Source organism: Ammospiza caudacuta, chromosome 7 (assembly GCF_027887145.1).
Source record: "Ammospiza caudacuta isolate bAmmCau1 chromosome 7, bAmmCau1.pri, whole genome shotgun sequence".
In the NCBI taxonomy this organism is placed as follows: domain Eukaryota; kingdom Metazoa; phylum Chordata; class Aves; order Passeriformes; family Passerellidae; genus Ammospiza; species Ammospiza caudacuta.
Genome location: NC_080599.1, coordinates 9,501,484 through 9,514,881, shown reverse-complemented (window position 1 = coordinate 9,514,881; position 13,398 = coordinate 9,501,484). Strand labels below are relative to the sequence as shown.

Sequence of the window (13,398 nt, the reverse complement as noted above, 5' to 3'; positions counted from 1 at the left end):
CAGGTGTGGGAAGAACTCCTCATACGGCTCAGCCCTGACCCAACACCATCTCAGCCAGCACTGAGGGAAGCCCTGGGAGTGCCCCCAGTGTGGGAAGAGCTCCATGCGCTGCTCCAGCTCCATCCCCACGGGAGGATCCGCGCTGGATGACCCCCAGTGGCCCCGGGGGGCAGAGCCCTGGTGATCCGTGGTGCCGGTGATCCCTGTTGGGAAGACACCTGGCTGGGGCTCCACATCCTCCTGGCTCCCCATGGCCTGGATTTTCTTTTCATTTCTCTTTGCCCTTTCAAACCCCTTAAAAACAGAGTAAAAACAAAGATATTGAGGTAAGACAAGGATGGAGACATGGGGGGCTGTACCAGGGGATGTGGGGGATGCTGGGTCAGAGGGAGTTGAGGGCTCCGGGGAAGACTTGGGGGTTGCTCAGGGCTTTGGGCACCCCAGGCCGAGCAGCTCCGGCTGCGCTGGGAGACCCTGGCAGAGGTTCTGGGGCAGCTGATCAAGGAGCCCCTGCCCTGGAACTGTCCCCCTGTGCCCCCATCCCAATGCCTGGTGTCCCCTGGAGTGGCTGCCCCATTCCCGCTGTCACTCCCACTCACCCGGCCCGTGTCCATGTCCCCCCTATGTCGTTCACGTCCTGGTCTCATCCCAGTCTGGACCCCATTCCTCTCCCTGTACTGTATTCCTGGTCCCTGTACCGTATTTCCAGTTCATTCCAGGTCCCTGTCCCTATCACCATTCTCTCTTCCCATTCCCCATTCCCGGTCCCCATTCCCATTCCCATTCCCCATTCCCTGTCCCCATTCCCATTCCCCACTCCCCACTCCCCATTCCCATTCCCGGTCCCGGTCCCGCTCCCTGTCCCCTCTCACCGGACGCCGCCGCCACCGCTCCGGCCCCCCCCGGCCCTCACGTGACCGTGCAAACCCCGCGCTGCTCCTGCCCACCAATCCCAGCGCGCGATCGCTCCCGGATTAGCATAACCACGCCCCTTGCTCCGGCCCCGCCCTCCGCCGGCTGCAGCCGCCTCCGGGCGCTGTTTGCTCCCAGTTCCCTCCCAGCGCTCCCAGTAAGAGCGAGACTGGCAGGGAGAGCGCGCCCAGTTCCTGCCCGCTGCTCTCACCATCGCTCCCAGTGCTCCCAGTATCGCTCCCAGCCCCGCGGGTCGGGGCCGCTTTGGAACCCCCCAGGGCAGAGAGCGGCTGCTTTTGGGTGCCGGCACTGCCCAGGCCGGGCTGGGAGCGGAGCAGCAGCAGGAGCGGGAGGGAGAGGAGGGACAGAGGAAGAGGAAAAGGAAAGGAAAAGGGAAAGAGAGGAGCGGGAAGCAGAGGAAGAGGAGGGACAGAGCAGGAGGAAGAGGAGCAGCGGAGGAGCAGCCGCAGCACCAACCCCACGCGGTTCCCCCGCTCGGGCCGCGGCTGACCCGGTTCCGCCCCTCCGGAGCCCGCAGGTGAGCGGGGAGGGGGGAGTCAACCCCAGCCCATGGCGGGGGGGTCTCCGGGAGGGTTTTTTGGCGGGGCGGGGATGTTTGGATCGTGCAGGAGCCCAAAGCCGAGCCGGAAATGGCCCTGCAGGGATCTCGGAGGGTCCCACGGGGCGCTGGCCCGGTACCGGCAGGGAGGGGGCGATCCCGGCTCTGGGGATCCCCGGGAGAGCCGGGGGGAACGCGGGAGCCCCGGAGCGGGAAGAGCCCCGGAGAGGGCTCCGGGTGCAGAGGGACCCCCGGCAGCCGGGAGGGGTGCGGGAGGCTGGGGATGAGCGGGGTCCGGGCCCCCCGAGCCTGAAAGGGGCGCTGGCTTCTCCAGCTGCCCTTGGGCACCGGGACTATCAAACCCAACACGCTCAGCACTTGTTTTGCTCCCCAAACCAGGACTTCCCATTCCCAAACCTTCACCAGGTGGAGGAGGAGGCTGCGAGGAGGAGGAAGATGCCCCAGGACCCCCAGGCAGGTGAGGAGGAAGTCAGTGCCCCTTTTCCCCTCTCTCCTGCTCCATCTCCCAGCCCAGCATGGCCCCCGGCTGCAGCACAGCCCCACTGCTGATGCTGTGCAGCCAGGGATGCACTGGGGGGATCTCCTTCCCCTCCCTGTGGCACGGAGGCAAATCCCATCCTCTCCTTGTCCTTCCTCCCCCAGGGAAGGAGCTGAGGATGGAGACCAGGGCGGACAAATCCCCACGGCAGAACCTCTTGGCAGAGGCTGTTTTGAGCAGCTCCACAGGAGAGGAATCCAATGGGAAGGAAAAGTCCCAGAGATCCCACACAAGGAGGGGCTGCAAACATGGATCACAGGGATCTGAGGAGGAAAGACCCACCCTGTGCCAGGGAGGCAGCTGGAGCTTGGAGCTGGGGGTCCCTGAGCAGCTTCAGGATGGGGAGAAGCCCCACAAGTGCTCAGAATGTGGGAAGAGCTTCAGCAAGAGATGCCACCTGACCTACCATTATAGAATCCACACTGGGGAACGGCCCTACGAGTGTGGGCAGTGTGGGAAGAGCTTCAGCCACAACTCCAGCCTGATCCGCCACCAGCACATCCACCCAGGGAAGCGGCCTTACGGATGTCCTGAGTGTGGGAAGAGCTTCAGAGCCAGATCCAGCCTGATTTTCCACCAGAGGAGCCACACAGGGGAAAAGCCCTATGAGTGTGACAAATGCAGCAAGAGCTTTCAGAGCAGCTCCAGCCTCCTCCTGCACCAGCGCACTCACACCGAGGAGAGGCCCTTCCACTGCCCCCACTGTGGGAAGGGATTCAGGCACAAGCACAGCCTCCTCAGGCACCAGCTCATCCACTCCAGGGAGAGGCCCTACGAGTGTCCCAGGTGTGGGAAGAGCTTCAGTTTGAGGTCCAGCCTGATTATCCACCAGAGCAGCCACACGAAGGAACGACCCTACGAGTGTGGGGAATGTGGGAAGAGCTTTGCCTACAACTCCAGCCTGATCCGCCACCAGAAGATTCACACAGGGGAGAGGCCGTACGAGTGTGATAAATGCAGGGAGAGGTTTAAGACCACCTCCAATCTCCTCCAGCACCAGCGCATTCAACACAGAGGAGAGGCCCTTCCGCTGCCCCAACTGTAGGAAGGGCTTCAGGGTGAACTCCACCCTCATCAGACACTGGCTGATCCACACTGGAGAGAGGCCCTATGAGTGTTCCCAGTGTAGGAAGAGCTTCAAGACCAGCTATGAAGTGACTGCCCACCAGCGGAGCCACATGGGGGAACAGCCCTACAGGTGTGGGGAGTGTGGGAAGAGCTTCAGGACGAGCTCGCACCTGACTGCCCACCAGCACATCCACAGCGGGGAGAGGCCCTACGAGTGTCCCCAGTGTGGGAAGAGCTTCTCCCAGAGGTCAGCCTTGACCCAGCACCAACGCAGCCAGCACTGAGGGAAGCTGTGGGAGTGCCCCCAGGGCAGGAAGAGCTTTATGTGCTGCTCCAGCTCCACAGCTCCATCCCTCATTGGAGGATCAGCACTGGATGATCCCCAGTGACCCCGGTGGGCAGAGCCCTGGTGACCTCTGGTGCCAGTGACCTGTGTTAGGAAGAGACCTGGCTGGCTTCTGGCTCCCCATGAGCACCTGGACACATCCACAGACCAGCATCAGAAATCCATTGTGGAGAGCTGTCGCCCTGATTTTTTAAGATTTTCTAAGCCTTCTGATGTTTACATTCTTGTAGCAAACTTTCTCACACACTTCCTGTAAATAACTTATTGTTTTGCATTCTTTGATGGAGGAGGAGAAATTTGATGGACTGTTGGTTTTTTCAGAGTCATTGGAGAGGTGGGACTTTCCCCCTCTGATCCACTGTCACTTTTGGAAAACTATAAATGTTGGAGTCAGAAAATAAACTTTCCTTTTTTCACCTTGACAACAGTGGTATGTGCGCTCCTGTTGTTTTGTGTCTTATAGAGACATCGAGCAGATTTGTTAACTTCTGACCCCAGAAAAATCTCACTTTTTGCATCTTTTGGTGGCATCAAGTACCACTGGATGGCCTTGGAGGTCTTCTCCAACATAAATCCGTCATTTTAATTCTCTCTGCCCCACAGGCATCTTCCACAACCAAATCAGGTCGGATTGGGGCAAAACCCATGATTTTGGAGACAGTTGGGTAGAAACCCCTTCAAAAAAGGTTCTTCCCACCTGCCCAAGCACGTGGATGCTCTTCTGGCAGGGACACAGAAATCCTTTTGTTTTGGCCTTCAAACACAAAGGTTTCTGTTCATCCCTTTGAAAGGCCTGAAATTGGGGTAAAAATCAAGACATTGAATGTGCTTGGATGGACACGTGTGGGGACACAGCCTTTGGTGGGGACCTGGGTTGGAAATGGCCATGGACAGGGACATGGGGGGACACAGCCATGGATGGTGACATGGGAAGACATGAACATGGATGGGGACATGAACTGGGACAGCATCAGTGCCACCACCTGTGCCACCACAGTGCCACCAGCACCTTCATCTCAGCCATGGCGCTGCCTGATGCAGTTCCTGCCACCACGTCCCCCCTGCTACCATTGTGGTGTCCCAGCCGAATGTCACCCCCCAGCAGGGCAGGATGGGAGCTTGTTCAGCTGGTGACAAGTGGCCCAGGAGTGAGTGACAGCCAGCAGGGTGTCCCAGGGCCACTGCGCTCAGGGGACCCCAACTGCCCCTGGGGACAGGGCAAGGGTCAGTCTCACCCACAGGGGCCATGCAGGGCCATGCTGGTGTCACTGGAGGCGTCCTGGTGGCAGTGTCCCCACAGGTGTGGTGACATTGTCCCCTGGTGTGTGTCCTGCTGGCATCATGTCCGTTATATGTTGGTGACCCAAGTTACATCATCCTGGTTCTCCTCCCCAGTTCCAGAATGTTCCCCACTCCCGCTTTCCCATTGGTTCCCGTTCCCTGCAGCTCCTCCCCTGAATCCCAGTTGGTTGTTGCCCTTTTGTGCCGCCTTTGCACCGCCCTTGTTCCCTCTGCCCATTGGCTCTCAGACCCAAAGTGTGGTGGTGTTTGCAGGGGCCCCAGGACGAGGGAAAAGATGAGAATCTTGACTCCATGTTTCAGAAGGCTGATTTATTATTTTATAATATATTAAAAGAAAATGATGTATTAAAACTATACTCAAAGAATAGAAGAGAGGATTTCATTAGAAGGCCAGCAAGGAATAGAAAAGAATGATAACAAAAGCTTGTGACTCTCAGAGAGTCCGAGCCAGCTGACTGTGATTGGCCATTAATTAGAAACAACCAACATGGACCAATCAAAGATGCACCTGTTGCATTCCACAGCAGCAGATAATTATTGTTTTTCTTTTCCTCTGAGGCTTCTCAGCCTCTCAGGAGAAAACTCCTGCCAAAGGGATTTTTCAGAAAATACCATGGCAGTGTTATCTTTACCCAATTATCCCATCATTAAAAAAAACCCAAACAATATTAAAAGTAATAACAATTTTAATGAAATAATTAAGATGAAAAATATAAAATTGGATACAATATTATTCGATTAAAATAAGGGATAATTTGGTTCCAATAATAGCGCATAAGCAAAAACAACCGCGGGGTACGGAGGGCAGGGTTCAATGACCCTTGCCACTTCATGTACAAGCTTGCCAAGTAAACGTCACCCCTTATATGCCATGTGTCAAGTCCATCTTCTCCTATTTTCGGTTCGTCCCTTTTCTGTCTCCGCCTTTATTACCACCTTTACCACGCATGCGCCACCACTTGGTTTGGTGGTCACACAAGTCTTTGGGGGTCGTCACTGATGAAGGCCCTGTAGTCTTCTTCGTTGTCCTTTAATTCACATTTGGGCTACACATGCGCACCAAGCCAGTACAATGTAAGCCAAGACTAACATATCACTGCATCTACATATGAAGGCAGTAAATCCCTTATAATTAGCATTTTCTGGGACCGAACCGGGTTCTTGGTCATTTTTAGCAACTGTATCTTCTTCAGCTTCTTTCCTGTGGTCCTTGAAAAAAACATCTGCTGGAAAGGGGGGGTGGAGGCCCTCCTCTCCCTCTCTTCTTTGGCATTACTATTTTTAACTTATTTTATTATTTTCCAGATATTAGTTACTGTATCAATATTGATTACTGTTTCAATTTTTATCAGCATGAATCATACCTATTTACCACAAATCCCCCATTTCTCTTTTTGATCATTGATTTGTGCTGTATTTAAAAGGCTGTGCCCTGATAACCTTTATATTCTTCAAAATTTTGATTCTCTCGTTGTCTCCTTTCAGCTTCAATCTTTTCCAGCATTTCTGCTTCTGGGTGTAATTTTTCACACTCTTTTTCAAATTAAGTTAACATTTCAATCTCTCTAGGTCCTTGTTCTTTTACCTGGGTTGATTTAGCTGTTAGGACCATTATATATTTTGGTTTTCCTTTTTCTGGGGATTCTGAATCTTGAGACATAGTTGTAATATGCACCCCCTGAATCACTGAATGAATTAACCTAATAAAACCTGGAATCATACAAGGCAGAAACAGAAGTCCCAGAACTGAACACAACAACATGAACCCTAACTTTTTCCACCAAACACCTCCAAAGAGGTTATCCCACCAATCTGCTTTCAAAATTGAATTCCACTTTTGTACCAGCACATGAGCCACCCTCTTAATTTCTTCTGCAAGTTCTGTGATAGCTTCCCCATAATCATCAATTTCTACACAGCACCTTAATTCATTAAATCTCGCACAAACTCCTCCTTCTTCTGCCAACAGATAGTCTAGGGTGATCATGTTTTGGTACACAAATGCCCACATTTGTGTATACTGCCTGGCCAACATTTTTAAGGCACCGGAGGTGTGATTTGACACCATCTCCACTACTGCTTGGAGCCTTATTAATCTATTCAATAGGTAAATTGGGGTCCTGTATCCCCGTGATCCATCCTGAGCCCATGTTGCTGGGTCATAATATGCTATAATTTGTTCTGCAGGCCATTCGTCCTCTCCCCATTTTTGATTCCCTCCTGCTGTTGGAAAATTTAAATTCAAATCTCCTTTATTCTACTGCAGGGTTTCATACAGTGGAGTTCCTAGCACATTGCTCCTAGACCTCAGTAGAACAAAGAAGGAGGGTTGTATTATTCCCAAAGTACAGGTTCCTCTCCGTTTTTGAGGTAACTCACTGTATGCTCGTTGCCCACAAATCTAATATATCTTACCTGAGGCTTTCCACTTCTTATCAGTTTTCTCCAGTTGTTCTCAATAAGACCTCAGGCTGTCAATGGATTGGTAGGGGTGAGCTCCAGGAGAGTTTTACTAGCATAAATTAATCTGTTCATCTTATTCACAATTTATTCCTTTTATTGGTCCCCAATATCTAATTGGGTTTTCAGGTCACCAAAATTTTGAAGGATTATCCATATTAACCACTAATATGAATTTATAAGGACTATGCCCTACTACTTTATTAAATTTCCTTCCTTCTCGAGTTATACAAATGATTCCAATTACTTGATGGCTTAAAATCCATCCTTCAGGTCTCTTCAATGTTTCAGAAATTTGGGTGTGATTCCACTTTAGAAATTGCTCTGGAGCTAAGCTCTCACCTTTCCACAGCCATCTTTGAGCCATTTTTAGACCTCCACAAATCCAACATTTTGATAATTCCAATTCTGTAGCGATCCTTTGCATCAATCCTACAAACAGATTCTTATTCAAGGCTGGCAGATCCCAATCTTTGCAGTGCTGTTTTAGCTGTTTATACAATTCAGCTAATTCTTTTGACTCTTTTCTCCTGTTCTTTTCTCTATTCCCCTTTGTTTTCTTCCTTTTTTTTCTCTTTTAATTTTTTTCTTAGTGCCAGGCCTCCTATTCCTATACTTGGATCATCTCCATTATAATTTCTTTCAAAACAAAAGAACTTTTTGTATTGAGGGCCAATCTTATTACCATGGGGATAAGGAGCTCGTCCATAATATCCCAAAGTTTTCCCTTACCAATACATCTTTCCTTCCTTAATACAAACATCTGCAACACTGCTGTGATTGTAGCAGGCAGAACTAACATATGGGTGTGTCACAAACACAGATTCCATCTTGTCCTTAATCCACACAGAGTGATTGCAACAGTCACAAATGTTGAAACTGCCGGGACTTGGGTTTTGCCCTGATTGTTTTTTCATTGCCGAAACTCTGTTCAGTGTGGCCTTCTGGCTTTGGCAACCGCCAAGGGTACCAGAATGATCACAGCAAAAATAGTCCTCTGAAAATCTACCTTTCTACCTTTCTCAAGGCCCCATGGGTTGCAACCAAGGGCCGACATACCAGACTTCTCGGTAGCAAAGGTAATATCCTGGGATCTAGTCACTGGTGCTTTTAGTTTCCTTGGCACCCATAGCCCCACAGAGTTTGTTTGTCTCCTTTTAAATGCCATTTCCCAGTTCTAACTGGTTAAGAAGAAATAATTAAAACAAAAAGAAAAGGGAAAAGATTAGGCCGGAATACCATAAACCTATATTTTCCAAAATTTCAGGGATGTGCCAACCACAATAAGATTTTTCTAATTATTTTCTTCTTCCAGGGCAAGGAGTTCATTAAGTCGCCGCCTCCAATAGGCGCACTCATGGTCCCAATGTGCCCTTGGAATGCACCTATGTTATGGTATATAGACTTCTTCTCTACAATGACTATCAATTATGAGACACTGGTTATAATGTTATGAATTGCTCGTTCTCTTATTTGTGCTATAGCCAATATAGCAAAAACCAATTGATGAGGGTTCTCTATTAATCTAATTACTGCTGGAAGGGTCCCATCTCCCAGTCTCAAAGGCATCCCACAAAAAATCACTAGCAATGCGTTCTGTAGTTAGCCGGCTAAATACATAACCATAGCAAAACAAGCAAATCAATTGTCTCTCCTTCTCTTCCCTCTTACTTTCCAGCATGAGTTAAAGCAAAGTGTGCAAACAATACATATCCAGGGATGACACCTTAAACCATGTTTACCGCACTCCCAACATTTTACTTGGCTCTGAGCTCTTTTAACAACAGGTGTTATCAATCTCAGTTTCTGAAATTGCAATTCTGTAATCAATTCTAATAATGTTGCTGGTGGGTGACCCTGGAGGAGATCTTTGATCCTTTTAGGCCATTCCCACCGATTCAGAAAGTCTTTTTATTCTTTTCCACCGGTGTTCTTCTGCGTCTGAGCTCAAGGGAATTGCAGTCCACAGCCACTCCAGAGTGCCTAGTTCATTCTTAATAAATCAGGGTTAATAAAAGCAACTTAAATCCTACTGACAGTGGAGCCCTGGAAAAAGTTAAAGATAGAATCTAAAATGTTAGGCTTTGTGCTTTCCCAGATCAACTGCACCTGCGTAAGCAGTATGATAAATTATATAATTGTTAGATGTGATGATTATTTAGTAATTAAATGTAATTATTATATAACCATGGGAAAAATAATGAAAAACTATGTTGGAAATTCAGAGAGGGGTTAAATTTATGGATACAATAGAACAATATAAGTTTAATAATTAACATGAAAGTTATGTAACGATGGAGTATAAAAACATGATCATTTTGGATGTATGGTCGGAATCAGATTTGGGTTGAATATACCCCGATTCCCAGAGCTCTTCAATGTAAAGCACCGCATATAATCCCCCGTGATTATGTGTTTTTGAATGCTAACACTACCATATTATCATATTATTGGAATTACATGTTCTAACAGTATTTTAGTTACTGTTTGAACTGTAGCCTAAGCTGCTGGAAATGCTTCAACCCACTGAGTTAATTGATCTATTATAACTAACAAATATTTCCACCAACCCACTTTAGGCAATTCTATAAAATCAACCTGGATCTTTTCAAATAGCCTGAAGGCTGTTTTGCATCCTCCAGAGGGAGGGCTTCTTAACGCTTTCTTATTTACTTTTTGACAGATAAGACACCCCTGGGTAATTTGCTCTCCAATTTCAAATATCCTTATACACCCATAAATTTTAAAAAGTGATCACAAAAGGTTCTTGTTCCCCAGTGTGTCTGTCTATGCAAGTTATCTAAGATCTAATGTGCCACTGGTTTTGGCATCATAATCTTGCCATCAGGAAAAACTCACTTTCCCTCCTTAAATGTTACTCCTAATTTCCTTATAGCTGCCAGTTCTTCTAGTGGAAGGGAAAGTGTCTCTTGCTGAATTTCTGTTTTTTGTTAGGTGATGATTTCAGTATCTCCCTTTCTTAAGGTCGTTCTTCTTTTGCTTCTTCATCAGCCAAATTATTTCTCGGACTCTTATATCCCTCCCTCTCTGGTGTCCCTTTACATGAACTACTGCTATTTTCTTTGAGCCTTTTAAAGCTTCAAGTATCTGAAATATTAATTCCCCATTTACTAACCCTTTCCCTTGAGTGTTTCTAAGTCTTCTTGTATAAATAGTCCCTTCTTGCCCTTTTAGTATTAATAATGCACAAAGAAATGCATAAAATTCACAGGCTTGTGCTGACCAGGAGGGACTAAGGGGACCAGACTCCTTTAGCCTAAACTTTTTCCCACTTCACCTGAATGCCAACCCATGTCATTAATTTCTAGATTATCTTCTTCAGTTAAAGAATAAATTTTAAGTTTTCCTTCACAGGGTTTTATCCACAAATTTAAGGTTATTATTAGATCTCTGCCTAAAAAATTATTCTCAGCCTCCGGTATCAACAATAAATCACTTACTCCAAATTTGTCATCTGTTTCAATTTGCACTCCTTTTATTACAGGGAAAGCCTCTCCCATAATTCCAATTACTGAAACTCACTCACGACTTATCTCCCTGGGGTAATTTTGTCACTGTCAACCAAGAAACTCCTGTATTGACTAAAAATATAACTTCTTCACTCTGAGGACCTATTTTTAGCTTTATTATCAAGGGCTCTTTTGGTTGTATTTTGGTCCTCTTCATTAAACAAAACTCCTGACCTCTCTGATTCTCCTGAGTAGTTTTCTCATCTTGCTGTTTCTTTCTGCAATTTTTTTGCAGTTGCCCCTTTTTATGACAATAAAAACAGGTGTGTCCCGCACCATTCAAAGGGAGTCAAGAATTTTTTAAGTGTCTTTTCTTGTGGCGGGAAAAATGCACAGGTCCTGTGTTCCTAAAAATAGATCCTGACATCGGCTGTTTGTTTTTCTGTATTCAAAGCTGCCTGCATTTCGTGAACTGCTGCCACCAAAATTCTGGCATCTGCTTTCTGCTTTTCCTCATCTCTGTTCACATACACCCTTTGTGCTTCTCTCAGTAACTCTTGAAGTCCCCTGTCCTGCCAGTCTTCTAATTTTTCCAGATTTTTCTGATGTCACTGCAAGACCTGGTCACAAACTGAATTTTTAACAGAACCTGCCCTACTGCAGTATCAGTATCTATACCTGAATATAATTGCAAGTCTCTTTTTAATCTTTTTAACCATTCTGCTGGGGACTCATATTTTTTCTGATGCTCACTCAAAGCTTTTCCTATATTATGTCCCTTAGGCACTGCCCTCTGAATTTCTTGATTTTCTTCCCTTCGGGATTCCCATTCATCCCAAAACTGTATTATCATCCCCCGTGGGCTGTCCTGAGGAATGCTCCCCCCCTGAGAACCCTCCTCACGGTTCCCAGATCCCTCAAACCACTGCGAATTTTTCACACAATCCGCAGCCCCTGGGTCAAGGAACTTACTCTTTCCCTGAACCATTTCTGGCGGCAACAAACTAAAAAATCCCCGGTACCAGGAGAGTCTTAGTTTCCCACACTCACCTCGTGGCTCAACTTCCTCACTTACTACTCTGTCACACTGCCTTTTCAATCTACCTGTTCCACTCCTATCTCTCCCTCTGCAATCTACTTGTTCCACTCCTATCTCTCCCTCTTTCTCAATCTATTAGCCCCGTCCTCTCACCATCTCATCACATACAAAATTGCCTGCTACCAACCCCTCCAAGGAAATTGAACCTATTAATTCACTCTCTTTCTCAGTCTCCCTACTGAGTAAATCCCTCCTGCCCAAAGACCTTCCTACAGGTGCCTGGACCAGGGATCCCCTCCTTCCCCCTGGGTCAAACCCTCCCGGGGTCCCCACTCATTCATTTTTCTTTCACTTCCCTCCTTTTCTGGCTGACCTCTCCCCAGCCCAGCCCAGCCAGCTCTGGCCCCACAGCTCTGCTCAGGCCAGGCTGCTCTGGGCACTGCCCCACGGCCTCAGCCCCTGGCAAGGGCACAGCAGCAGCTGCAGCTGCCACAGGACTCAGCCCCAGCCATGGGGGAAGGTGCTTGGCCAAGGCCAAAGGAGGCTCCCTGGCTGCCCTGCTCCCCTCGGGCTGAGGTGCTGAGAGCTCTGCAGCCCCTGCTGCCATCCCATCTGCCCAGGGCAGCACAAGAGCCCCGGCCTTGGGGCCCTCAAGAGCTGCTCCTGCTGCAGGCCCAGGGCCCATGCCAAAGCTGGGGCAGCCACAAAGCTGTGCCCATTTCTGTTCATTTCTGCTCTGATGAGGATGGATCCTCAGCCACTTGGAGGTTGCTGATGAATTTAATTACTCCAGTGGCCGCTTCTTTCTTGAGCTCTTAAATTCAGGAATTCAGTGAGAAAAGCACATAAATATTTGTTCAAAACACCTGAACATGGAAAGTCCCTAGGAATAATTTGTTTTCAATTCTCTTATGGTTAATTATGCACATTCCAGAAGTATATTGAGAGTCAATATATGGTATTGAAAACAAAACGGAAAAAATTGTTTTGTCCTGTTTTTTTTTCCTGTTTATAGATAGATTTTCAGCAATGAGCAATTGATTTTGACCCCCTGCACCTTTTAATGCAGTTTGAACATATATGAAAATCAAGACCCTTCATGGCTGACAATCAATTAGACCTTATCCCCACTCCCTCCCCACCATTTCTCTCATCAGACTCCTGACACTCCTATGGATCAGGAATGGTGTGGCCAGCAGGAGCAGGGCAGGGATTCTTCCCCTGTGCTCAGCACTGCTTGGGCAGCATCTTGAGTGCTGTGTCCAGTTCTGGGCCCCCAGTGTAGGAAGGACATGGAGGGGCTGGAGTGTGTCAAGAGAAGGGCAACAAGGCTGGTGAGGGGTCTGCAAAACAGGTCCTGTGAGGAGTGGCTGAGGGAGCTCAGGTTGTTTATCCTGGAGAAGAGGAGGTTCAGGGGACACAAGGTGGTATCAGGGCACAGATTGGACTTGATGATCTCTAAGGTCTTTTAAGACCTTGTTGATTCTGCGATTCTCTGAAACCACCCTTGGAGCAGTTGCAGGATGAGCCCTGGGCCTCCTCTTCAGGAGCTCCAGCAGCCCAGGTCCCTCAGCTTCTCCTGCCAGCCCCAAAGCCCATCCTGTCAGTCCTGCAGAGCCTCTGCAGCTCCTCCTCACTGCCCAGAACAGGGAGCCCCAGAGCCAGACACAGCAGCCCAGATGT

At 48.4% G+C, this 13,398-nt stretch overlaps 1 protein-coding gene across 1 annotated transcript in view; it reads left to right on the top strand.

Moving 5' to 3' along the window:
* Nucleotides 1-1,562: 1,562 nt before the first annotated feature.
* Nucleotides 1,563-13,398, top strand: part of LOC131559630 (zinc finger protein 814-like) — a 289,734-nt gene continuing 277,898 nt past the window's right edge. Inside the window, exons 1-3 of the mRNA XM_058808046.1 lie at nucleotides 1,563-1,607; nucleotides 2,407-2,996; nucleotides 3,166-3,345. Coding sequence (XP_058664029.1) covers nucleotides 1,563-1,607; nucleotides 2,407-2,996; nucleotides 3,166-3,345 — 815 coding nt within the window. The remainder of the gene's footprint in view (nucleotides 1,608-2,406; nucleotides 2,997-3,165; nucleotides 3,346-13,398) is intronic.